This window comes from Sinocyclocheilus rhinocerous, unplaced genomic scaffold (genome assembly GCF_001515625.1).
Source record: "Sinocyclocheilus rhinocerous isolate Xijiao unplaced genomic scaffold, SAMN03320098_v1.1 scaffold153, whole genome shotgun sequence".
Classification (NCBI taxonomy): Eukaryota; Metazoa; Chordata; class Actinopteri; order Cypriniformes; family Cyprinidae; genus Sinocyclocheilus; species Sinocyclocheilus rhinocerous.
In genome coordinates, this window is record NW_015660878.1 from 3,337,421 (window position 1) to 3,365,335 (window position 27,915).

Sequence of the window (27,915 nt, forward strand, 5' to 3'; positions counted from 1 at the left end):
AAAAGTCACCTTGTGAGACAAAGACTCAAATACAAGAAACAAAGTCGCCTTGCTTGACAAAGTCACAAGTCCAAAAAACAAAGCCACCTTTTTAGACGAATTTGCAATTTCTCTTGAATATAAAGGTGCAACTAAAAGAAACAAAGCTGCCTTATGAGATAAAAAGTGGCAATTACGAGATACTATAGAAAGCCGCACTGCAATAAAAAGTTGCAAAATAGAAGTTGCATTTGCGAGATATAAAAGTCGCATTGTGAGATATAAAGTCGCAACTATGAGAAACAAAACTACTTGCACTGCAAGATAAAGATGCAATAACATTCTTTTAAAATTGTGAGGTGGAAACAGTCTACTACAATTTGGCTTCACAGAGGATGACAAGTTGACTCGAAAAATGGCAACTGTGGTAATCAGAGCAGAACGCAACCACATAATTAACAAGCCTCTGCCATCAAGGAAATGAGGCACATCAACTTCAAATGACACCAATCGAGGGGCCACAGTGCATTTGTGTAATGAAAGATCACTTCAATTAACCTTGACACAGTCAAAACAGCCTCTTAAATAAAAACAAGAAACAGAATGCACACAAACAGTCCAGTGAAAGGGCGACCAGCAGAGATGATTATGCGGAAAAGCCCAGGGAAGGGGGAGATCGGTCGTATGAGTGCAGGGCTCCTCTGGGATTGGACGGCAGCACATTCAGTCATGCAGAAACACGCTGAGGCATCCAGCAGGAAGTGTGTGTTTTGAACAATGGAAGCGAGGAAACAGGGCCAAAAATATATCAGGAAAACAATCTCTCGCTCTTTCCATCTTCAAGTGGTTTGAATTACAAATGAGCGTTCTCATCTTCTCACAGGAGGTGCAACCAAAGCTAACCTTTAGAAACTAGGCCACCAGAGAATACAGGTGCTATGGGGTGGGGCGAGGGGGCTTTTCAAAACACTCGATATTGATCAAACAAGAACAGTAGGATAATCTTCAACAAAGGTTATGTTGTACATGGATCTCACATGAAGCATCTCACAATGCTACACACAGTGTGAGTTCACATGGCTTATCTGAGCAACCCGGGACGCTGATAAAATCCAAGCCCTGATGGCACTGGACACACACAGTGGTAAATTAATCAAGCTCAAACTGTTTAATCGTGATTAACTTTATCTGGGGAACCAGACCAATCTCACTACGAAAAATCAGATCCGCTGAAAGAGAAAAGGCTTTTTCTCTGTACAAACATTACAAACCAGATTTTTAGATATTCTTGAGTGGTGCTGCTATGATGTTAAGATGCTGTCAACAAGGCTATGTGGTTGCTTAATGCTCCAAAGTCTCTAGATGTGTCTCAATTCAGTGCTAAAACGATCACAAATAATTAAGGGAAATAAGATGAAATAAAATAAAATATAGGCCTAAATATTAGATGAAAAACTTAAATGAAAATTGTTTGTTTACAAAGTTGATGTAAAATTAGTCAAACTAAAACTGAAATAAACAAAGCTATGTAGAAATATAGAAAACTAATAAAAATTAAATCACCCCAAAAATGAATATATAAATAAAAATATATATTTTTTAAAATTCTATACTAGTATTTAAATAATACTAAAATATCACAAATGTCTCAATTTCCCCTTTTTTTGATATTTGTCAACATTTGATATTTAACTGTGCATACCTTCCTTCTGTTTTTACGTTTATAATAATGATGCCATCATCTAATATTCAAAGCATTAAATCTTTAAAAACACTAATAAGACTTAAATTGAACTTTTTAAGAAAATCTCAAAAAAGTATAAGTTTTTCATAATGTATGTACATTATAATAATGCTTTGATGCCTTAATTCACTTGTTGCATTTAAAACACTTGATTTTAGATTTAAGTGTATTTATTTACTTACAGAAAATAGTACAGAATTTGAATGTTGGCCATTAATCATTTATCAACTGATTGTATCAAGTAGTATTGTATCAGCCACAATTTCAATATAGGCCTAATTAAAACCAGAATCCTATCAACACATAGTTTTTACAAACCGGTATAAACCTAAAAGGATTTCAGATTTCGCAGCTGTGGATAAGAGTTAACTTGCATTTCCCAGGACGGATATGCCTTTAATTGCACGTTCTTATTTGATTGATTTTTACAAGTAGAACTAAACTTCTCTAAAAATCTGTTGAAAACAAAAATAGAAGCTCTAAGCAGGTTCATCATTATGATGTGATCCCACACGGCCCACTCTACACTCTCTCGGTTTAAAGCAACACTAATCCATGGGAGCATCACGCACATGCAGCTTAGCTCTTTACACAGTTCACCAGCAGTCTGTTAAACTGTGCCAGGCCTTAAAAAGGTAGAGCAATCAGCACATCTGTTAAAACAAGGCCAGACAAAGATTGGAGAAAAACAGGGTAAGAGCACACAGACTGGCTACTGGGATTACAAGTAGCAGTTGCTTTTGGAAGCCATGTTTTCTCTGACAATTACACTTGCACTCTTGGCAAAAGCTGTTGTGCTTACAAATCAGGTTACAAGAAATGTGCATATCGCATATAAGACAACTAGTGCAAACACAAGACTCCATGTGCCAAAAACTCACCACACAAGGTACATAATATCAGATACAAGCCAAGCAGATCAAGTCATTTGAGAATCATCTGTTGATACCAATCACAGTATGAGTGATTGAAATCAAAATGATCAGTAGTGACCGTCACGTGCGCTGCCCAGCACTGATTGATTGCTCAATGCAAGTCACTTTGAACCACAGTACTTTGTGATATCTTTTAAAACCTTTAAGTTCAATAACCTTTAAGATGCATGTTTGTGATAAGACCAATATGATAACATCAATCAAACCAACCACCACCATCTCTCAAAAACACAAGTTTAAATAGTATGTGTGTGTGTGAATAAATAAACAACTATAATAATTTATATAAGAAAAAAAAACATAATAAATCGCTTCTTTCTTCCCATTTTTTGACATCTTGAGTCCTCAAAACTGTCTGATTTAGCTTTCTCCCCTCAGTGACCACTATTATTAGATGTTCCCCCAGGATGCCAACAATACAATTAAGCCCATTTATAGAGATATCATCAGATACCAGGCAAGGATTTGACACCACTATGAGACAACCAAAAATATTCAGACAGTCAATATGAGGATAAGGATGATTGTATTTATTGATGTTCTGAGGCAACTTTAAACACTGAATTGATCCAATCCCTCATCGAACAGATACAGCGGGTTTCAGAGAGCATTGGGTGATTGGGAACATAATTGATTTCATGTTCTTTTCTTAATTTAGGTAATTAGGGATTAAATTGATTTATCTATGATCAAACAATATCATCTACATCTATCTATCCATCCATCTCTCTATCTCTACGTACATCTATATCTAATTAAATAATAATAATGTGTTTAATTTATTAATAATATGTTTAATTTATATAGCGCCTTTCCCAAGCTCAAGGACACTGTACAAAAGCAGTAACACAATAGACAGTCGATTCACATAATCATAAACAGTCATTTCACAATCAATTAATCAAATTAAGTGGACAGTGGACATTTGCCCAGTCCGGGGATAGACATGATTGCAGTTGCATATCATGGTACAATTATGTACTGGAAACAGAGATACATAACATAGTATAAGTAATAACAGAAAAAGGATAATGTCAAAATGTAACAAACAAAGAATAGTAAATGCAACAAAAAATACACAGAACGAAAACACTCAGAGAGAATTATAGCTGGTAGTATAGGATGAGGAGAGTGTCTAAAGAACATGTTATGAAACATAATAATAAATATTATGATACTGTATGTGCTATGGGTTTAATTAAGATTACACAGGCTTGGTTTACATTTTTGTCATAATTGTAAGTAATTGTGCTCATATTTTCTGTCTGAACCATCATGTCAGCACTGTCACACAAATTGTAAAGGTAATATTTGAGATTTTAGATACTTTTCCTCATCACAAAGAAACTATTTCCTAGTATACAGTAACCAGCAATATCAGAAAAACAAAATGGCTACTGCATTTAATAAATGTGTGATATGCAAAAAATATGCTTATTTTCTCAACTGCAATATGACCTGTCTGACTTAAAATAGTGAAAATGAATATGAAACTATCTTGTGGTCTCAATACATTGGATTTAATGTTATAATTGTCAGTTTTGTGAGAAACGTTTGCCACGTTATTTTTGTGTCTTTTGATAAATTGAGCGGTATGCAAGGAGAAACACACATTTTGTAAGAAAACTGAAGATTGAACACAAACACAGGTGAAAACCTGAACACTTTAAACATTAATCCAATACAATTCACTGATATCTGTATTTTGTAGCAAATTCTATGCCATGTCTCAAAAATCACTGCAATTTTCTAATTTCTCAGGGTCTCTTGTCAAATTAGAGTCTGCTATTCCCAACCAAGCATATTAATACATTAAATGTATTTGAATGTCCTAATATCAGAAGGATAACGATTCAAGCAGCCTGGCTTCTAAATCAGTGCACGTTAGCTTGTGTTTATTATACCTGCTGTAGTGCGTTTACAACCACGCAGTATAATACACAATAACTCAATCTTACCTGCCAAAGCATCGGGCTCCAGACCCGTTTCGTTGTCTATTCCGCATATAACGAAGTAATGTGCGAAGCGGCAGGGCGCTGCTGACCCAGAGCCGCTCATAGTCGCGCTCATCTCGGCTCGAGCTGATCCGCTTTGTCCGCGTCTGTTATACAGACCCAACCAACTCCATATCCAGCGTCCTCAGGCAAATGAAATCAAAGCGCCGTTTTAATGAAAGCTAATGGCTTAAATTTTGTACGGTGAGCTTCGGAAAGCAGTCTATGTAGGTATAATTTGGTTTGGAGAGCGTTCGCTGCTGTGGCTGTGTGAGTTGTAGCTGCTTCAAGAGCGCACTGACGCACCGCTTCAGCTGATCACACTCAGCCAATCGAGACCTCTCAAATGTTTCGCCTCAAGTATTTGTTTGAGATGGAGCGTGCAGTGCTGTAAGCTGTGTCTTTTAAATGTTATGATTCACCAGCAAAAATAAATCAATAAGCAAAGATTTTTCATACGAATTTACAAATAAGTACAAATATTATCAGATCGTCAATGAAAAATATACAATAGGCTATTAGCTGCTTTTTTTCCAGTCTATTTCGGATTTGTTTCACAATAATTACAATAAATATGTAAAAGTGTTTGTTCACGATCGTGAGAAAAGCAAATTAAGCTTTCCAAATGCCACAAATGCCACATTTTCCAATACAGCAGAATCTATTTTATGAGACTTTTTTTTCTTTCCTTTTTTTTTATATATATTGAAGTCAAATGTTTTTAGCCTATATTTAAAAACGTGTTTGAAATGTGCCAGGCAGAATATAGCTGTTACAAAATATTGCGTTTTTTTTTTTACCATTTACACATATCAGACATTAATTTTCTACTACTAATAGCTGTTATTTAATATTTTATTATGATTTTTTTTGCATTGATATCACGCTTTTAATATCCTTGCTCATTTTACATAAATCTGCTATGTATCATACAAAATATTTTTACGATATAAAACCAGCATATTGCAATATCGCCCTCTGTTGGTTAAATGTATTGCTAGTGACTTTGTATTTGTGTGTTAAATGATCCATTATGGTAATAATCTATTGGGTATCGCTCAATGTTTTCCAATAGGCTAAAACGAATTAAAATGATAATAAATTAAAACAATTTTAACACGATATAAACTCCATCACTGACACAATAAATAAAAAAAATACACAGACAATAAATTCATGTATATGGACTCAATGATCTTCTTCACCCTTTTTTTACTTCAAGGTCCCCCTCAATATCCAAACAATATTCAAATGAGTGTTTTGTTTTTAAGACTTTTTTTATTTACAGAAATTTAGAGTGTTATAGATTAAAATAAGTAACTAAAATAATTATCATTAAAATTAATTATTTCAGAATTCCTAATAGCTGTTATTGAATATTTTATTATGATTTTTTTTGCATTGATATCACGCTTTTAATATCCTTGCTCATTTTACGTAAATCTGCTATGTATCATACAAAATATTTTTACGATATAAAACCAGCATATTGCAATATCGCCCTCTGTTGGTTAAATGTATTGCTAGTGACTTTGTATTTGTGTGTTAAATGATCCATTATGGTAATAATCTATTGGGTATCGCTCAATGTTTTCCAATAGGCTAAAACGAATTAAAATGATAATAAATTAAAACAATTTTAACACGATATAAACTCCATCACTGACACAATAAATAAAAAAAATACACAGACAATAAATTCATGTATATGGACTCAATGATCTTCTTCACCCTTTTTTTACTTCAAGGTCCCCCTCAATATCCAAACAATATTCAAATGAGTGTTTTGTTTTTAAGACTTTTTTTATTTACAGAAATTTAGAGTGTTATAGATTAAAATAAGTAACTAAAATAATTATCATTAAAATTAATTATTTCAGAATTCCAAAAGTTTTAAGTGATGAATGTTCTTCAGGGAGCCCTCTCTTTTAAATCAGTGTATTTAGGCTGCATAACTTTTCCAGTCAACGATATAAACTCCATCACTGACACAATAAATAAAAAAAATACACAGACAATAAATTCATGTATATGGACTCAATGATCTTCTTCACCCTTTTTTTACTTCAAGGTCCCCCTCAATATCCAAACAATATTCAAATGAGTGTTTTGTTTTTAAGACTTTTTTTATTTACAGAAATTTAGAGTGTTATAGATTAAAATAAGTAACTAAAATAATTATCATTAAAATTAATTATTTCAGAATTCCAAAAGTTTTAAGTGATGAATGTTCTTCAGGGAGCCCTCTCTTTTAAATCAGTGTATGTAGGCTGCATAACTTTTCCAGTCATTCATGATTTACTGGCTAAGGATTAAAGGATTTGTTTATTCACAATGCAAATTTAATGCTGTTTTAATATTTTATCAGGTTCTACTAATAATATTATTTTACCTAATATTTCTAATCTATCTATCTATCTATCTAAATTTTCAAACTTCAATCTTTTACAATTGCTTTAAACTGTCAGGTTAGGCTTCCTCAAAGTTCGTTCAAACACTTTAGTTAAGCTTGAGTTCTAGAGGAAGTTAATTAAAATAAGAAATGTGGTTGTTTTAGCTTGTTTTGTCTTATTTTAAATCATTTTAAATCAATCTTTTTTAATCATTTTTGAGGCCTCCTAGTGGCCCCCCGGGCCCCTGGTTGAGAACCGCTAATCTATAACAATATTCAGTACAACAGCACTCTTGGTTGTGTGATAGCTATGGGAATATACAAGAGTGGATTGTATAAATAAAACTGTGGTAACAATAAATGTTGTATGTTGGCAGAAATAGTTACCATGGTAGTATTTCACCGATACAAACTTTCGATTATGACGTCGCTGTTGTGGGAGGGGCTTCATGGTCATTGGGGGGGGCGGTCTTTTTTATTTTAAAGTTTATTGTTACTGCGCTAAAATGAATAATGCTGAGTCCACACTTCAATGCAAAGTGCCAACTATTCCCAGCTTTAGCTGAGTCCAGTCCACAGTGAAAGTGTTTGTCCACCTTCACGCGCGCAGCCGGTGAATATGCAGAAACACGATCTGTGTGAAGTGACGCATGTGTAAACCACACCCTGAACACAAAGAACAAGCACAGCGCTGCTACTACACGCCCAACAGAGACTCAAACACCTGACGCTTCATCCGCACCAGTCCCGATGGCGGAGGAGGCAGACTTCATGCGCTCTGTGTTGCCCGTTCACGGCGCTTTTCGCTCGGAAGACTCTTCTTTAGCTTTACCGCAGGATGATAAACTCGCTCTCGCGGACACACACCGGCTGAACCGACTGCAGCAACAAGTGCAGCTCACTCTCTCACGGAAAAGAAAGAAACCAAAACCGCCAGGTATGTGGAATGAAACTGAATGAAATAAAAGCAAATATATCAAAAGAAGCAGTGTTTTGGTTTGGAATAGAATACAGGTGTATACATTTTTACATCTCTGGAAAAAATACGGAATGTCAGTCAAATGTTTATGGTCAGCTTGCAATGGTCCTTTGTTCTTAACTCTATCCTTTGGTTATTTTATATTTTATTTGTGTGTAAAATGCAAAATCATATTAATTTATACCTTCATTAAAAAAAAAAAAATCTTTACAAAAATTACTTTGGTTCTACCATGGTATCAGTGTGATATCAAAGTGACTGTGATGTATACCACCAGGGTACTGATTGATTATACGTGATTGTAGCTATGACTTATATTCTTGTACCGAATATTTACATAGTACTTCATGGAATAGTCTACTATGCCACTGATATGGAATAGACCATATACAGCTATAACAAAATATTTAGCGTCTGCTAAATGCATAAATTATAATTAAATTGTAAATAAATAAATTATTATAATGTAATAACTATGTATTCAATCTAATAAATGTAATAACAATATTGCAAATAAACAAATTTGGTACCTTTTTGTTAGTTGAGAAAGGTGAACCCTACCTTGGTTTGTCAGAACTCAACTCATTCAGACGTATTTAATAGGATTTGTAAGCGATCATGAAGAATATATTTTCCAATTGTGTGTGTTTTGGGCATTGCAGAGTCATCTCTCTCAGACAGTCTGTCCAGCTGTCATATTTCAAGTAGTTCATCGTTAGGAAGTCTGCACCTGAAGGTAAGGACAATTTTCCAGTGGGATAAAAGTTGTTTTTAAAGGGATAGTTCACCCAAAAATGAAAATTCTGTTGCCATACAATGAAAGTGAATGGTAGAGCTTTCCAGTTCCAAAAACTGACAAAAAACACCTTAAAAGTAGAATAAAAGTAGTTCGGACAATTTGTGCACTATAATCTATGAATGGTAACTAGAGCTTTCCGGTTCCAAAAAATGACAAAAGCACCTTAAAAGTAGCATAAAAGTAGTTTGTGCGATTTTTGCACTATAATCTACAGCTTCTGAAGCCGTTAGATGGGTTCGTGTCAGAAATGGACTAAAGTATTAGTTTATTTTTATGCCTTTTTGGGTGAACTAATCCTTTAATATCACTAACTTGATTCACTTGAGATAATGACATGAACTATACTTTGCAGCGGACGTTCTCCATCAATCATGAAGCCACAAGGTTGTCACGGATGGTTGATCGATCTCAGTGGCCAAGTACAGAGCCACCTCGATTTCACAGAGGCTATGGAAGCTTTCGTTACACCTCGAAAAGGCCGGCTTTATGCTGGGGGTCCAATTCTTTCACTCTCCCCTCGGCCCCTACAGTCAACCGTTTTCATATGAACAAACAAACTTTACGTTACGCCCACTCCGAGGTTCTGCGAAACCCGAGGTTTGCAGGCCTGTCGGCTGTCACACAGCCCTCCAGTAAGCCTCTGTATGAGAACAATGACATTGATGATACAGATGACGTTTTTTTACCCAACACCCCACACAATGCTCCTGCAGAGAGAAACAGGATGGAGTTAGAGAAGCACACCCTTAAGAGGACCCTCTGCAAGCCGAGAGAGGGGGGTTTTGGTGCTCAAGAACAATCAGAGAACGTGTCCTGGCAGAGCCGCATACGGAAGCCGAGCCTGGAGTTTGTTGCAGGAAGACGACCCTCCCAGCCTGGCTCACTGATCAGCATGGAGGAGCAGTCAGGGAGTTTGAGGAGGATAGAAAAGCTGGAGGTCAAACATCATGCAATGACAGCGTCGGCAAAGTAAGTCAGTAGTTTAGTTTTTACCTGTTTAATCACAGTTAAATAACCATATTGTTTGACAGTGTTATTTGAGCATTTTTTTGTTATTTTAATATTGCAGAGAGATGAATGTAGTTTGATGTTTGTAATTAGCACTACATAATGTTAATACATATGTTATATATGTAAATTCATGTATTTGTATTATTACTATTTAATACAATTATGTTATGTATACAAAATTATGTATTTTGAGTCTATTTTCGTCATATTTTAAGCATTAATTATTAATACACATTTTATATATATATATACAGTATATATATATATCAATGTAAATAAAGTTATTGTATTACATTTTATAATATTACATTTAAATAAAGCTTTACGTTAAATGTAATAATACATTAAATTAGCATTGTAATATACATAAAACTGGCATGCTGGTTATATATATATATATATATATATATATATACATACACACACACAACAATAAATATAGTGCATTATTAAATTAATTATATATAATAAATACAAATTACATATATTTCAATACCAGTATTATACAAGTATTTATACAAGTATTAGTTTATTAGTAATTATCTTGCAACAAAAACATTAGCTTATACATTGCCCTAAAATTTACAAAAACTTTTCACAATTTGGTTCAGAGAACAAAATTATTATTATTATTATTATTAAATTATATTATATAATACTGAACTTAAATTAAACCTACATTAAATTAGTGTTGAATTTGTGTATTATACATTACAAAGATTGGTCTGCACGCTAACTTTTTTTACATTTAAGTTAGAGCAGGAGATAAAAGCAGGCATTTTGGCTATCTGCCTTCATCAGTGTAACAATTCTTTGTTTCTCAATGATTATATAGAAAATGACAAACATCAGGTGATCATAATCAATCCACAGACTCCAGTTCAGCATCTAAATTAATGAGAACAATAACATAAGGCAAAAAAATGCAGTTTATAAACATTGTACCCACAATTTAAGAAAAAAAACCAATATATAGATCATGTCACGGTGAATGCATTGTTTATATTATACATGAAAAATGTGGAGATATATAATGTATGTATATATATAACTTATAATTAATTAATAAATCATATATAAATACATATAACTTGCCATTTTTAATATACAAGTATTAGATTATTAGTAAATACCTTGAAACAAAGACATGTACAAAAATGTACAACGGTTTGGGCACTACTTGGTCTGAACTATTTTAGATGGAATGAACTCTGCTATATTTCTGTTGTATGTCTGTGTTTTAAAGGAAGGGCAGACAAGCTGAACTAGGTCCAGAGATGACACTAAAAGAGGCTGTAAATCTGCTTGCACAAGATAACATGGAAGCACAAATCACCGCGGCTAACTTTATACAGAACCAGTGCTTTAACAGTCCAGATGCCAAGAAAAAGGTAAGTGATACTTTACTCTAAAATGACATATGCTAGTATGATCCACCCAAAAATGATAATATATCTCGCACAGTCCTCAAAGTCTAGCCTCAATGGGTGCGTTGATAACAAACACCTCAGGCAAAGTGAAACGATGAGTCATAGTACTACATGGTGAGTACTTTAATTAAGTGGAAAACGGGTGTGGAAGAAAGTGAGAGGAAAGGATTTAGTGTGGTTTACATTTTTACAGTGCAGTCAGACAGTAAGTGATTAGGACGACAACATTTGGCAACAGTGTTACATTTACTTTAGGGTTACGTTTCTGCTGTTCATTTTAAATTCACAAACTTGACTTTGAAAACATTACAAAAAACATTCAAAGCACAATTCATATTAAAAAGGAGGTGGTTTAAAATACGAGCTTGGCAATTCTTGAACTATCAACACTGAATCCTTGAGCAAAGGCATTTAAACATAGGAAGCTCCAAGGGGATTTCCTGCATTCACTTTGAATCCAAGAATAGCCCATATTAAAACTTGGTTTGATTGAATAATATAATAATATATCTGAATAAATATATTTTTAATAATTTGTGTTTTTATAGATGAACTTTAAGTGAGTTATATTTATATGACAGCAAATGTATCTAAATATATAATAAAAATAGGGTAATTTAATATCCGATATCATCCAATTACAAAATATTAAAATCTCTCAGATTTGTCAATAAACAATGTTATATATATTGTGCATTCCTAAAAAATAACTATTTTTTTGGCTAGTGTTACAGTTTATGATACCTGACATACTAAACAAAAACTATTATTTTGGATGCAATTAATTGCGATTAATCGTTTGACAGCACTAATTAAAATGTATTAAAACAGAAAACAGTTATTGTAGTAATGATTCGTAAAATTACAGTGTTTACTGTATTTTTTATCAAACAAATGCAGCTTTCGTGAGCATAAAAGACTTCATTCAAAAACATAAAAAAATCCTAGTGACCACAAACATTTAAACACTATTATATGAAGGTAAAGGTAAAGTAGCAAAAACAGGCTGTTTAATTCTAAAGGTCAGAGAGATGCTGGAAAATGGTCATAAAAACATTTGGTGCAAGAACCTTGACTAACAGAAGTAGGATACAAAATTACAGAATCTGACCTATTTAAATTGAAGTTTCTTATTTTAGCGTGTTCCATCTGTTCAGGTACTTTATCTTCAAGGCATCCCAAAGCTGCTGAAGCTCATGCAGAGTGAGAGCGAGGAGCTCCAACGGGCTGCTGTCAGCGCACTCCGAAATATTGTTTTCGAAAACAATGAGAACAAAATGGAAGTCAAAGACTGTGAGGGGCTTCCAGTGATCCTGAGACTGCTCAAGAAGAACCGAGACATCGAGACCCGACGGCAGCTCACTGGTAAAGGATCCATTAGAGTATTTAAGCTTTTCGCCATATATATTTCATTACGCAATCAAACTTGGCTCCACTTTAGATGATCCAGCTAAAACTCACGCCATAAGAAAACATCCAGATCTTGAACGTGTGACCTCTAGCCTCCCACTAATCTTGCAGATGTTATTCTCTCTCCAGGGCTGCTGTGGAATCTGTCTTCTCATGACCTCTTGAAAGAGCTGCTCGCTAGAGATGCGGCCAAACCTCTCACAGATAGTGTGCTGGTGCCCTGCTCAGGCATTTCTGAAGGAGAAGACCCCAAGTTGGAGCTCCTTGCTGACCCTGACATTTTCTACAACGCTACTGGCTGCCTGAGGTATTACCAACTTAAAGAGAAAATACAACAGCTTTTAAATGAAGCATATTTATTTTGACAAGCCAGACCATTCTTAGTGCTACAACTGCCAAAGTTATACATATACATTATTCTAATATACACTACTGTGTATACAAACATTTGGGGACAGCAAGATTTTGTTTTTTGAAAGAATAGCTGCTGAAAATCAGCTGTGTCATCATAGGAATATATTATATTTTAAAATATATTAAAACAGAACATAGTTATTTTCAATTATATTCATATTTACTAGTGCTGTCAAATGATTAATCATGATTAATCGCATCCAAAATAAAAGTTTTTGTTTACATAATATATGTGTGTGTACTGTGTATATTTATTATGTATATATAAACACACACACATACAATACATATTTTGAAAATATTTACATGTATATATTTATATTCATATAATTTATATTATACAGTGGGTACGGAAAGTATTCAGACCCCCTTAAATTTTTCACTCTTTGTTATATTGCAGCCATTTGCTAAAATCATTTAAGTTAATTTTTTTTCCTCATTAATGTACACACAGCACCCCATATTGACAGAAAAACACAGAATTGTTGACATTTTTGCAGATTTATTAAAAAAGAAAAACTGAAATATCAAATGGTCCTAAGTATTCAGACCCTTTGCTCAGTATTTAGTAGAAGCACCCTTTTGATCTAATACAGCCACGAGTCTTTTTGGGAAAGATGCAACAAGTTTTTCACACCTGGATTTGGGGATCCTCCGCCATTCCTCCTTGCAGATCCTCTCCAGTTCTGTCAGGTTGGACGGTAAACGTTGGTGGACAGCCATTTTTAGGACTCTCCAGAGATGCTCAATTGGGTTTAAGTCAGGGCTCTGGCTGGGCCATTCAAGAACAGTCACAGAGTTGTTGTGAAGCCAATCCTTCGTTATTTTAGCTGTGTGCTTAGGGTCATTGTCTTGTTGGAAGGTAAACCTTCGGCCCAGTCTGAGGTCCTGAACACTCTGGAGAAGGTTTTCGTCCAGGATATCCCTGTACTTAGCCGCATTCATCTTTCCCTCGATTGCAACCAGTCGTCCTGTCCCTGCAACTGAAAAACACCCCCACAGCATGATGCTGCCACCACCATGCTTCACTGTTGGGACTGTATTGGACAGGTGCCTGGTTTTCTCCACACATACCGCTTAGAATTAAGGCCAAAAAGTTCTATCTTGGTCTCATCAGACCAGAGAATCTTATTTCTCACCATCTTGGAGTCCTTCAGGTGTTTTTTAGCAAACTCCATGCAGGCTTTCATGTGTCTTGCACTGAGGAGAGGCTTCCGTCGGGCCACTCTGCCATAAAGCCCCGACTGGTGGAGGGCTGCAGTGATAGTTGACTTTCTACAACTTTCTCCCATCCCCCGACTGCATCTCTGGAGCTCAGCCACAGTGATCTTTGGGTTCTTCTTTACCTCTCTCACCAAGGCTCTTCTCCCCCGATAGCTCAGTTTGGCCAGACGGCCAGCTCTAGGAAGGGTTCTGGTCGTCCCAAACGTCTTCCATTTAAGGATTATGGAGGCCACTGTGCTCTTAGGAACCTTAAGTGCAGCAGAAATTTTTCTGTAACCTTGGCCAGATCTGTGCCTTGCCACAATTCTGTCTCTGAGCTCTTCAGGCAATTCCTTTGACCTCATGATTCTCATTTGCTCTGACATGCACTGTGAGCTGTAAGGTCTTATATAGACAGGTGTGTGGCTTTCCTAATCAAGTCCAATCAGTATAATCAAACACAGCTGGACTCAAATGAAGGTGTAGAACCATCTCAAGGATGATCAGAACAAATGGACAGCACCTGAGTTAAATATATGAGTGTCACAGCAAAGGGTCTGAATACTTAAGACCATGTGATATTTCAGTTTTTCTTTTTTAATAAATCTGCAAAAATGTCAACAAATCTGTGTTTTTCTGTCAATATGGGGTGCTATGTGTACATTAATGAGGAAAAAAAATTAACTTAAATGATTTTAGCAAATGGCTGCAATATAACAAAAAGTGAAAAATTTAAGGGGGTCTGAATACTTTCCGTACCCACTGTATACAGCAATGGAAAAAATTAAGAGACCACTTGAAAATTCGTAGTTTTGTGTTTTGAGTAAAACATAATTTTTGTCTTATTCTGTAAGCTACTGATGCCATTTCTTCCCAACTTTAAATAAAAATGTTCTCATTTGGAGCATAAAATGACAATTGGTCGGAATAACTAAAAAGATGCCATGTTTTCAGACATGTTTATATTCATTTTTAGATAACACAATACCAATGTTTTAATTCCAGAAGAGTTCAGAAATCAATATAAGGTGTAATAACTCTGATTTTTCAATCACAACAAATGAAAACATTTGTTAATCTGACTGTTATATATTGTATGTATATGTACTTTTTTTGGACAGCACGTTCTGTCTTTTATTGCAGTGTTTGTTATTTTATTTTTACATTTTTTCCCGCTCAGTAATGCTCCTACAGCATGCAAAAGTCATTTTAATGTTAACCCTGCGCCCTTGTTTCTGAGGGGCATCTACTGTAGGAACAAGCACACACACGCATAAGCCACAAAGCACCTAAAATTACAGTGGACAAACCCTTAGGCATAAAAGCTTGTTATGAGAAGGATAAAATGGCTTATGCATGCACAATATGGCGAAACTTCTGAAAGCATACTGAGTGTGTCATGTCTAGTGTCACAATAAAGGGTTTCAACACTTCAGCAAATGTTACATCTATTAAAATGTTACATCTTCTGTAAACCCCATTTTACTCCTGAGTTTATTTTATTTTATTTACATTATTTTTCTCAATGTTTTTTATCATTATATTCTATTTAACATAACAATATGCAATAAAAAATGCAAAAAAAATACAATAAATATACACAGTACACACACATATATTATGTAAACAAAAACGTTTATTTTGGATGCGATTAATCGCAATTAATCATTTGACAGAACTAATATTTACTGTTTGTTTTTTTGTAAACCTTTCTGGGTATAACTGAGCAGATATTTTTATATTGACTTATTTATTTAGAACATTGCACTTTCCATTGCATTTCTACATAAAAGGTGTTATTAAATAATATATATATATTTTTTTTTAGAAACTTGAGTTCAGCTGGTCCAGATGGACGTAAAGCCATGCGAGACTGTGAGGGTCTCATTGAGTGCATCATCTATTATATCCGTGGTAGCATTGCAGACTACAAACCTGATGATAAGGTAAAGAGCTACTCACATTAAATCCCCATCTTTATCAACAGCAACAGTAAGTCCTTCATTTGTGTCTATATAATAATTAAAGGAGTCAGAAATTTTCCTTGATCTTTAAAGATAAAAGACCTTGATGTTCCTGTACTATGAAAATGTTTAGATTTGATAACACAAAATGTCCTCCCCAGTGGTAGAATCATTCTAAAATGATTCATTCTGAATGCTTGCAACTTTGTGACACAGATGAATGCATAAACGTGACCGTCCAAATTCACGTCAATGATACCTATTGGGTGATAAGAAACTATGCCTCTCAGCCTCCTTGAGGTAGTAAGGAGAAAGCCAGATATTATGTTTTGTGTAATGTTATATTGTCTAATATGATGCGGAGTGATTATTCCAACTGGTGAACAATTTATAATAATTTAATTATTCATTATTTCTTTCCAGGCCACAGAAAACTGTGTGTGCATCCTGCACAATCTTTCTTATCGATTTGATTGGGAGTTGCCTCGTGTGGATTCCCCAGTGGTACAACAGCCCAAACAAAATCACAATGCAGAAACTAGCAACCCTGGCTGTTTCATCCTCAACAGTCCCAAAAACTCTGAGGAGGTTAGTTTTGGAGAAGTTTAGCAATGCATCACCAATGGATTTGGAGAAATTCAGCATTACTTGTTCACCAATGGATCCTCTGGAATGAATAGATGCCATCAGAATGAGAGTCCAAACAGTTCATAAGAAAAACATTACAATAATCCACAAGTAATTCACACGACTCCAGTGCATCAATAAGGGTCTTGTGAAGTGAAAATCTGCTTGTTTGTAAGAATCAAATCCATCATTACGGCATTTTAAATTTAAACCAATGTTTTGAGTCCATAATCCATAATAACACTTCCTCCAGTGAAAGAGTCCATCTCTTGTTGTTCTCTCACATCACAATACGTACATCTATAACTGTTTTAGCTTGTAAATGTGCTTGATCTGCACATATTTCTCTCCTGATTAAGACGAGATGACTATAAAATATTATGGATAGAGGACTTTTAGCTGGAAGCAACGGTAAAAACGTCTTAATGATGGATTTGTTTGTCACAAACATGCAGCTTTTTGCTTCACATGTCATTTATCAATGGACTGGAGTCGGGTGAATTACTTGTGGATTATTGTGTTGTTTTTATCAGTTGTTTGGACTCTTATTCTGACGGCACCCATTCACTGCAGAGGCTCCATTGATGAGCAAGTGATGTAATGCTGAATTTCTCCAAATCTGTACCAATGACGAAACAAACTCATCTTGGATGACTTGACAGTGAATGAATTTTAAGCAATTTTTTCATTTTTGGGTAAACTATTCCTTTAAAATCTTTTGAAATATATTAATGTCTTCTAACTAGAATGACTGATGTAATGAAAATGTATGACTTTACTTTTTTTCTGTTGAGTATTTGAACTGACCAAAATTTCTAATGCAAATGTAGTGGCGTCAAAGACAAATTGACCTCATATGTGGCATCATATGTTGTGACTCACCTCAGGCTCAGGAAGAGGATGAAGACTATCCCTTACTTGAGGAGAACGGCAGCCCTCAGGGTGTAGAGTGGCTCTGGAGCGCCATCACCATCCGCATGTATCTCTCTCTCATTGCTGTCAGCACAAACCAGCACACAAAGGAGGCATCCATTGGAGCGCTGCAGAACCTCACAGCTTGCTCTGGAGAGGTATGATCTAGAAATGAATCTCAATAAAATAACTATAAGCAGCACTGACTTCAAATCACATTCAGGCTTATATTAATGTCTTTTATCTCCATTAGACATCCCAAGCCATCGCACACTTCATTGTGCAAAAAGAGGGAGGCCTATCTCAGGTGAAGAAGATGCTACAAGAAGGAGAGAAGGAAGAGATCAGAATATCTGTGTCACTGCTAAAAAACATCTCTCGTTACCGAGAACTGCATGCAGATATTGGTGAGCTGCCATTATGTAACAATATGCACAATAACAGCACATGGCTGTGTCAGGCAGAAGGGTGAATAAACAAATGGTTTATGAACATCTCTACAGTTAAACAGGTGTTACCGGAGCTGGTTGCCATCCTGCCAAACTCTGACCGAAGCGTTGAGCAGCCTGTAGAGGTCACAGTGACGATCTGTCACATTCTCACCAATCTGAGCCATGCATCTGTATCGAACACCTGTGCCATCATAAATCAAGGAGCGTTACCCAAGATCATCAGCATCAGCACTAAAGACAACGGGTATGGTTTCATTTTCAGGAAAGCCAGACTTTCAGTTATGGGATGTATAATAAAACTCACAATAAAAGTCATTTATGTGACTTATTTAATTCATAGTTTTAATTCTCAACTAAATCTAGGTTTGGACCCACACGCGCGGGCCAGGCGGCTTGTATTTTACTTCATACCCTATGGAGGCATTCAGAGCTGCATAGCAGGTTCAAAAAGGTGAAATGTTTGCATCCTACAGTAATAAAGTAATAAAGGGTTATTACTTACAATTAATAACAAATAAATAATCAAGCAGTGCATTCTAACCAATAGTCAACGAAGAAGATCAGTTTAGGGCAGCTACTCAACATATTAACAGTGTTTACAATGAAAAAAATGAATGCAGTTAACTGTTGGAAGGCATAAAACTAATAGAACAAAATGTAGTAGTTAGTGTACATGTACATCGATTGTGGCACTAATGCAGTGAAGCAAATTTGTGTAATTTCACATAATTTCCTGATCTCATTATTCTGCCTCACCTTGTCCTCGTCGTTTATGCCTCACTCCCTCTCTCTCCCATCTATAAAAAAGGCAAAAATGCCAACACTTATGTGAGAAATGGTAAGAAAGATGCAAAGATTTACTAATATTAGAAAACATTTAAACACAATAATATTTTAAATTTATACTTAAAAAATGTATATGTACATATGTGTGTGTGTGTGTGTGTATATATATATATATAAAATTGTATTCTATTTATTTAAAAAACAAAAAGTTCTAACCAATAATATATATATATATTCACACACACACATAGTGGGTATAGAAAATAATCATGACTGTCCCAGGTCTGGAAATAACACTTTTAAAATTAGACTAACTCTAACTAGACTAACTAAGACCATTGGAACCCTGGTTCTTCATAGAGATGAGGGAGTGTATTAAATTAAGAAATATCTTGATTTTTAGTTGTTTCAGCTTATTTTAAAGCATGTTTTGTCTTATTTTAAATCATTTCAAGTCATCCTTTGGCTTCCTTGGAAGTTTGTGGCCTCCTGGTTGAGAACTACTGATCTAGAGAACTAATTCACATGTTTCAGATTTTGCTTTCACTGCATGTATATTTACACTCGTCATCTGTTTCTTTAATCTACGACAGGCTGGTTACAGGAAAACCGACTTCATAAACAACAGGACAGTGAAGGTTGTGAATTCAGTTCGTGATTAATGGGATCCAGAAATCTACTGCATTGAACAAGGCTTTTCACCTGCTTTTTTAGGAAATATTTAAAAAATGGTGCTAATAACATGGCTTTGGTGCGTGTTTGTATATGTGCTTTGTCTTAATTTAATACTTAATAGTTTTCCATGTGTTTTAATTAAATGATAATAGTAATATCTGTCAATTTTTATTTATTTTTTACTGACCTTTTTAAGATTTGTACTGCCTTTGGTCTGTTTACTTAGCGATATTAAAAGCATTTTCATCAACAAAGCTATTTATTTGTGTATTTGTTTTTATTTTGCAGTGGGTAAAGCCACTTCCAAGCCTTGTGTAGTAAAACAGTGTCTAAGTTATTTTTTTTATTATTTTCAGATAAATTATCATATTTCTCCAGTCACTGAGGGGTTAATGTCTGTTTGTTTAGTTACCATGGTTCTGTTTGAATACAGCCTGCCCTCAACGCTCTAGTAAACACGGTTTGTTAAAGCATAAAGCATTAATAATAATAAAAACCTCAAAAGAATTTGGCGTTATGCCTTGATACTCGTGATGATTTCTGTAATTTGAGAATCACGCTAAAAGTTCAGGAAGTGATTTGAATTCTTTTGAATAATAACAAATCATCATAATCCTCGATGGGAGGGATTAAGCGAAAGATCGAATTCGCTTTTTCGTTATCGACAGAATCAGAACTCAATCAAAACATTCGAATAAAACTGACACATGCATTCGTCGACAATAAATTAATAATGTTTTATGCTTTGTTACTTTGTACAGTAGCTCGCTTTGTCCACAAAGCATTTTTTATGTACTTTTACGTCACATCCGTAAACAAAGACGCTCATGCGAGCTGGACTGTGCCGTTATGTTACTAGGGGGTGCGCGCCAATCCTATACATGCGATATTGTCGATATTTTTGTTGTTTTATTTTAAAACAACCGTCTCGTGCTTATTTAGTCAATTTAATGTCTCTTTCCCACATGTATATATTAATTTCTCTTAATAGCTTTAATTCTTATACCAAAGACAAAATATCGAAACCCCTATAGGTGCAGAATAATAGATTCTCCCAGTTTCACAAAACACTACAAGCCAAGTGATATTTTAAAGAGCCCTTTAAAGCCCTAGTGTACTAAGGAAGGAGTATCAATACATTTTACCTGCAAATCGAGGAAAAACTCGGTTGGCCACTGTTTGCCAAGTCCTCACAATCGGGGACTTGACTCAGGTAATTGTTACATAGTTTTATTCGTTTGGAGTTTATATATATATATATATGATAATTCTTTGCAAATTAAAGGAGCTGGACAACAGTTATGTTTACATCACTGACTCACTGAATGAAATGCATTTATAATAAAACAGTGGAAAATTAAATCGAACACGTAACGTTACGTATTTGCGTTGTTCGCTTTATTAAATGTAAGGTTACAAACGCGCGCTCGCTGCCTTGTTTATTAAGTTGGCTTGAAAAAGCCAACTTACTGATATTCTATTTAAGCTTCTTCTTCTTCTTCTTCTTATTATTATTATTAGACTAAATTTGTGAACGCTACCCCTCCTAGAGCTTTCCAGCTAGAACCACCTGACCAAACTCAATCCAGCTCTTCAGACTGTTCTGACTCGGGTTGCTGTATCTTTTTCAGACTGATCGGATTTACGGTTTTCTTAAAATTGAAGATTAAAAATCATAAAAATCCCCCAGATTTACATTGACGGAATGTTCAAATGAGCCAAGACTATTCGAACTCCAACTGTCAAAAATGTAAATCTAAACACACTGAAGCCCCATTTAAACTCATTTAAGCTTCCACTCTATCTAATATTTCTAATCTATCTATCTAGCTGGTTGGCTGCTTCCAGGCTGGTTTTAAAGTGGTTTTGGCACCTTTTTAGCTGGTCAGGCTAGTCAAGCTGGGAGACCTGCTAAAAGACCAACCAAGTTTAAAACAGCTACTTTCAGCTTAAACCAGCTAAGACTAGACAACTAGCCTAGGCTGGTTTTAAGATGGTTTTTGACTGGTTCAGCTGGATTTAGCTGGTTTTAACTGGTTTTTAGCAGGCTTTTTTGCTAAATCAGCTGGTTTTAGCTGATTTTAACTGGTCTCTAGCTGTTTTTTTTATTGAATCAGCTGGTTTTACCTTGTTTTTAGCGGGATTTTTTTCATTTACAATGTTAAATCACGTTAAAAACATACTAGCAGCATGCTAATCATGCTAGAAACATGCTAATAACATGCTAAACACACTGAAGCCCCATTTAAACTCATTTAAGCTTCCACTCTATCTAATATTTCTAATCTATCTATCTAGCTGGTTGGCTGCTTCCAGGCTGGTTTTAAAGTGGTTTTGGCACCTTTTTAGCTGGTCAGGCTGGTCAAGCTGGGAGACCTGCTAAAAGACCAACCAAGTTTAAAACAGCTACTTTCAGCTTAAACCAGCTAAGACTAGACAACTAGCCTAGGCTGGTTTTAAGATGGTTTTTGACTGGTTCAGCTGGATTTAGCTGGTTTTAACTGGTTTTTAGCAGGCTTTTTTGCTAAATCAGCTGGTTTTAGCTGATTTTAACTGGTCTCTAGCTGTTTTTTTTATTGAATCAGCTGGTTTTACCTTGTTTTTAGCGGGATTTTTTTCATTTACAATGTTAAATCACGTTAAAAACATACTAGCAGCATGCTAATCATGCTAGAAACATGCTAATAACATGCTAACCATGTTAGCAACACGCTAGTCATGCTAGAAACATGTTAATAAATAGCTAATAATGTTAACGTGCTAGTAACATGCTAATCATGCTAGAAACATGCTAATAAAATGCTAATTATGCTAACAAAATGCTAATCATGCTAGAAACATGCTAGTAACATGCTAATCATGCTACAAACATGCTAATAAAATGCTAACCATGTTAGCAACATGCTAGTCATGCTAGAAACATGCTAGTAACTAGCTAATCATGCTAGCAACGTGCTAGTAACATATTAATCATGTTAGCAACATGGTAATCGTGCTAGAAACATGTTAGTGACTTGCTAATCATGGTAGCAACATGCTAGTAACATGCTAATCATGCTAGAAACATGCTAGCAACATGTTAATCATGCTAGCAACATGCTAGCAACATGCTAATCATGCTAAAAACATGTTAGCAACATACTAGTCATGCTAGAAACACCATAGCAACCACTCCAGGTACCCTAGCAATATGTTTCATACCTATCTGTTTTTCTGATAGACTGTATTGCCATGAAAACATTCAAACTTTAATCTTTAAAACTATTTTAAATTTCAAACTATTTCAAACTGAAAACCTTCAGACTGCAAGCTTTTAGAACTTTTTAAAACTTTCTGGCTAGGCTTTTTCAAGCCAACTTAAAGTTTGTCTACAAACTTTTCAATCTAGTTAATATTTATTTCACATACAAACCATGAAGTGACTGTTTACTGATTCCACGTTGCTAATCTTTAAATGGGTTGGGGTTTGCATGATCTGGAAAGTCCAGTTCGGCTGCTCTTCTGCTTTGACAGTTTGCTCGTGTTTTGTCCTTGTTTGTGTGCTAAAGATAAGGTAACGTGTGCAGAGCAGCTGAGTGTGTGTGTGTGTGTGTTACAGCACCTCCTTTTAGGGCCCAGAGCAGCACGAGCTGTAAACGGTGCCAGTGGTGCTGTCATCGGTCTCTCCTAATTTAAACCTGACTGAGGATGTGCATGTGCATGGCTTTCTGTTTTTACCACGAGAACTACTGAACCGGTCTAATAGGAGAAGTGGTCGCAGTGCTTTTCCCCCTATGCTCAAAATAGATACTCTCTTTTGGGAGTAACAAGAATGGAAGAGCTTGAACATGTTATGTCACTGGTCTTTCTTTTGTAACCAGGCTCCAAATACTGGGAAGTACTGGTATCTGTGTTAATTGCTATAGACTTGAGACAACTACAGCACTTGAACACGTTGAGGTATACAGTTCATATAAGTGTCCTATTATGCATAGTGAAGTAGACATTATTGTTTTAGAAATTATAATAACACTAAATATAATTTAGAATAAATAAAACCAAATGTGTGTGTTTGACCAAATTATAGTGACTTTATTATTAAAGGGCAAAATGATCTTAAAGGGACAGAAAAAAAATGATTCACCCAAAAATGATCATTTATTATGATTCATTTATACTGAAACGTGTCATTTTTGTACTATTTTATATTATTATAGTACTTATTAACATTTTGGATTAATTTTCATTTTTAAATTGTCAGTTTCTATTTTAGTTTAAGTTTTAGTAGTTTTCCTATGTGCTTTTGCCTTTTCTGTTATTTTTGAAATATTTTTTATTTAACTTACTGTATATTTACTTTAGTTTTAGTTGCAAGATGTCAACATATTCAGTTTTTTTCTTCTTCTTTTCAAGAGTTTTTCATCTGATATGTATATCTTATTTCATTTCAGCTTTATTTAAAGACAACAATTTAAAAATAGTTTTAGTTATCAACAACAAAATTCTGACCCTCATGTTGTTCCAAACCAGAATGACTTCTTTTTTCTTCAGTGGAACGCAAAAGGAGACTTTAAATCATTTTTTTCCATACAATCAAAGTAAATAGTGTCTGAGATTGTGTTCCACAGAAGTAAGAAACTCATACAGGTTTGGAACGACATGAGGAAATGATGGTAGAATTTACATTTTAGGTTTAACTATTCCTTTAACTCTCAGAATTTGCAGAGAATCAATGCAATTTCAAATTCTTGTTTTTTTACAGTAGCACTGGGAGAAAAATTGGGTATTTCTATTGTAACAGATTAATCCACATTAATCCACATGATCAATAGATAAACTTGCAATTACAAGACACTTAAATAAACAAGCAGTTTTGTCAGAGCATTAAGAATAATAGATAGGATTAATTTCTTACTTAGTATCTGAATGTATTTTTAATAATTAATGAAGGTCATTGTTGACTTTTTGTTACTGAGGCAGACTCAACTTCCTAAAAAGACAAGCAGTTACTCTGTTGCATTAGGAAACAGGTGTGTAGTGAAGCCTATAAAGGCAAAGGGGTGTAACGAGATAGGTTTGCTTTTAAAGATCACACAGCTATCCGGCGTTATCTGTTACCCAAGAGACAGCACCGGTCAACGTCTGAATCACATTTCAAATACAATGTCTCTTTGTGGGCCACATGAACATCACTGAGCCCTTTTGTTGCCCATTTATTTTCCCTTGCCTTTGCGAGTCACTTTTCTTTGTTATGTCAATGAAGCTTTATATCCTTGTGGAATTTTCCAGCACTGAAAGTGTGCCAGATAAAACTTTATCCAATTGTCATATAAGTCATTGCCCCATTTCCACTAAAAGCATCAGCTTCAAGTTTGTCTAAAAAAAAAAAAGCCTTCATTTTAGCCACAAAATCTTTCTTAGTACCTTTTTACTTAATTTGCAGCAGCCCCTCACGATGCCACTGAACGAAGAACGTCCCACCTCCACCTCTACGGTGGCCAGCGAGGACAAGAACAGTGACACAGAGTCATCGGAAAGGTGCGACAGTTTGACCTGGTCTAGCGATGTGGACTGTTCTCGCCAGAGCTTCACCAGCGATTCGTCCAGCAAACACAACTCTCCTTCTTGTAGGTGTCCTACTAACATTCAAATGGCAAAAAAATTATTTGTGTTTATTTATTTTCAGTAGATTCATCACAGAAATAGTTTAGCATTTATTCTGTTAGAATGTACTATCTATACTATGTATATCTAAACTAGTGCTATTTTAGTATTATTTATATACAATTGTAGTATTTATTAATAGTTCAAATTAGCTCTTATTTTTATATTTTTAGTTTGTTGTTTTAATTTTAGTTTTAGTAATTTTTGTATTATTTATATACAATTGTATTAATAGTTCAAACTAGCTTTTATTTTTATATTTTTAGTTTATATTTTTTAGTAATTTTATGTGCTTTTGTCTTTTTCATTTGTTTTAATTAATTTTATTGATTATTTAGCTTTAATTTATTTTTATTTCAGTTTTAGCAATTTAGTACTTCAACTTATTTTAATGCAGTATGTCTATTTTTTTGTTTTTCTAATATTTTCAGTTAACAAAAAGTTGTTGTTGTTGTTTTTATTGGATAAATGTCTATTGGTCTTTTAATCTGTATTGCCACTGTGTCCTCAGGCAGCCCACCAAAAACCCTAACGCTTGATGAAGTCATGGCCTCGGCTCGGGACCTTTCTAATCTGAGCCTGGCTCATGAGATCGTTGTCAACCGGAACTTCCACCTAGAGCCTCCGGATCTACCCCAAAATATGTACTAAACTGTTGTTATATAATTAGCATTTACCATCTCCAGATCTGGGCCCCACTTGATGTTCAGTTTGCTTGGTAACTGTTCATAATTATAGACATGGGTCAAGAACAAGTTAAGGGTGATGATTATGAAAACATACACAAAATTATACAATATGTTGTATAGTCAATAGTCATAAACATATTGATGTATAGTCAATATGTTTATGCACTTTGCATATTATATATATATATATATATATATATATATATACACACATTCAATATAGAACAATTGAATCCAAACCTTATTTTTACTTAAAGCCTGGAGAAGAGAGTTAAAGAAATGGTGCACAAGGCCTTCTGGGACTTTCTTGAAACCGAGCTGAATGATGACCCTCCTGAGTATGATTACGCCATCAAACTTCTGGAAGAGATCAGAGATGTAAGTTACATATTTACTTTGATACAATGATGAAAAGCAGTCTGATGGCAAATGACTTCTTAATCACTTTTGTCCCATCATCAAAGACCCTGCTGTCCTTCCTGAACCCCGGGGCCAATCGCTTGCGTACTCAGATCATGGAGGTTCTGGACATGGACCTGATCCGCCAGCAGGCTGATAACAATGCGGTTGACATCCAGGGCCTCTTGTCTTACATCATCAATACTATGGGCAAGTTCTGTGCACCGGTCCGAGACGATGAAATCAAGAAGCTCAAGGAGAACTCAGGCGACTTATTGACACTGTTCAAGTATGTTATTAAGGTGTCTTCTTGTATAGCTTTGTAGAACTAGGTCAATTTCACTTCAGAGCTCACTGGCTGGTGTAATAACTTACAAATAGTGCATCCCATTCTCATTCAAATTTGTGCATGAAATCTGTGTACAGGTATGTACAATTTCTTGAACAAATTCATGAATCACCAATTACTTTTATACTAAAATGTATTCTTAATTTATGAAGAAAAAAAAAATGTAGGAGCAACTTAAACCACACATATGCAAAAATCTAATATTTTTGGTGGCCTAGTTTTTTATTTCATATTTATATGGTTTTCATTTTAGCTTTAGTCTTAGTTAACTATAATAACCCTGTCTATAACAATGTTATAATTACATTTTATTCATAGATATATCATTTTTATATATTTATACATAGATTAAATATATTAGAAGATATAGATGTTTGTACATAAGCACGGGTTGTGAATTAATAATTAACAATGTTTTAATAGTAACTAAGTAACTAAGGGGGATATGGGGCACAAATCAGTAATGGTGTTGTCCTCACTAACAGCCATATTTTATGTGAACATTCACCTGAGGCAAAGTAACTGACTCGTAAATGATCACTTGTGTCATAACAGGGAAATCTTCCGGGTGCTGGACCTGATGAAAATGGACATGGTGAATTTTACCATCCAGAGCCTCAGGCCAGAGCTTCAGAGGCAGTCGGTAGAGTATGAGAGAGCCAAATTCCAGAGCATTCTGGAAAGAACTCCCAGTGAGTCTACAAATAAAATAATTTACAATTATTTTAAATAAAATGATTGCATTTAAAAGGATCAGCCATTTTCACCACAAAAAAGAACATTTTGTCATTATTGATCAACCTTTTGTCATTCCAGAACCATGTGGCTTTCTTTTTCCTGTGAAACACAAAAGATGCTTTGAAGATGTTTTGACTGTTTTTGTCTGTACAGTGAAAGTCAATGGGGTCCACAACAAAATTGGACACCATTGACTTTCATTGTACGGTCAAAAAAAACAAAAAACACTGAGAAATTTTAAAAAATATCTCAACAAAATAAATTAAGGTTTAGATCGACATGAGTAAAAACTATTTAAATTATTTCAACTATTATTAGTTTAACTATTATTATTATTATTAGTTTAACTATTATTAACTACTATTATATATATATATATATATATATATAT

At 34.7% G+C, this 27,915-nt stretch overlaps 3 protein-coding genes across 8 annotated transcripts in view; 2 read left to right on the forward strand and 1 right to left on the reverse strand.

The window, feature by feature from the left end:
* Positions 1 to 4,999, reverse strand: part of dennd5b (DENN/MADD domain containing 5B) — a 38,533-nt gene extending 33,534 nt beyond the window's left edge. For all 5 annotated transcript variants that reach the window (XM_016534857.1, XM_016534859.1, XM_016534858.1 and 2 more), the window contains exon 1: positions 4,617 to 4,999. In XM_016534857.1, the coding sequence (XP_016390343.1) occupies positions 4,617 to 4,728 (112 nt within the window). In that variant the 5' untranslated portion in view covers positions 4,729 to 4,999. The remainder of the gene's footprint in view (positions 1 to 4,616) is intronic.
* Positions 5,000 to 7,662: 2,663 nt separating this feature from the next.
* Positions 7,663 to 19,960, forward strand: LOC107725677 (plakophilin-2-like). The gene is given in 14 exon segments (XM_016535037.1): positions 7,663 to 7,763; positions 7,765 to 7,981; positions 8,686 to 8,759; positions 9,175 to 9,791; positions 11,080 to 11,224; positions 12,421 to 12,628; positions 12,803 to 12,980; positions 16,119 to 16,236; positions 16,678 to 16,842; positions 17,769 to 17,951; positions 18,047 to 18,200; positions 18,297 to 18,489; positions 18,609 to 18,696; positions 19,625 to 19,960. Coding segments are annotated over 14 exon segments (2,478 nt in total). The 5' UTR covers positions 7,663 to 7,694; the 3' UTR covers positions 19,694 to 19,960.
* An 856-nt stretch (positions 19,961 to 20,816) lies between these two features.
* The window catches only part of LOC107725683 (T-complex protein 11-like protein 2), a 12,577-nt gene continuing 5,478 nt past the window's right edge, over positions 20,817 to 27,915 (forward strand). The window contains exons 1-6 of one of the 2 annotated variants that reach the window (XM_016535047.1): positions 20,817 to 20,919; positions 25,129 to 25,312; positions 25,861 to 25,993; positions 26,296 to 26,416; positions 26,503 to 26,726; positions 27,342 to 27,478. In XM_016535047.1, the coding sequence (XP_016390533.1) occupies positions 25,141 to 25,312; positions 25,861 to 25,993; positions 26,296 to 26,416; positions 26,503 to 26,726; positions 27,342 to 27,478 (787 nt within the window). In that variant the 5' untranslated portion in view covers positions 20,817 to 20,919; positions 25,129 to 25,140. The remainder of the gene's footprint in view (positions 20,920 to 25,128; positions 25,313 to 25,860; positions 25,994 to 26,295; positions 26,417 to 26,502; positions 26,727 to 27,341; positions 27,479 to 27,915) is intronic. The other variant, XM_016535048.1, reaches the window with a different exon arrangement.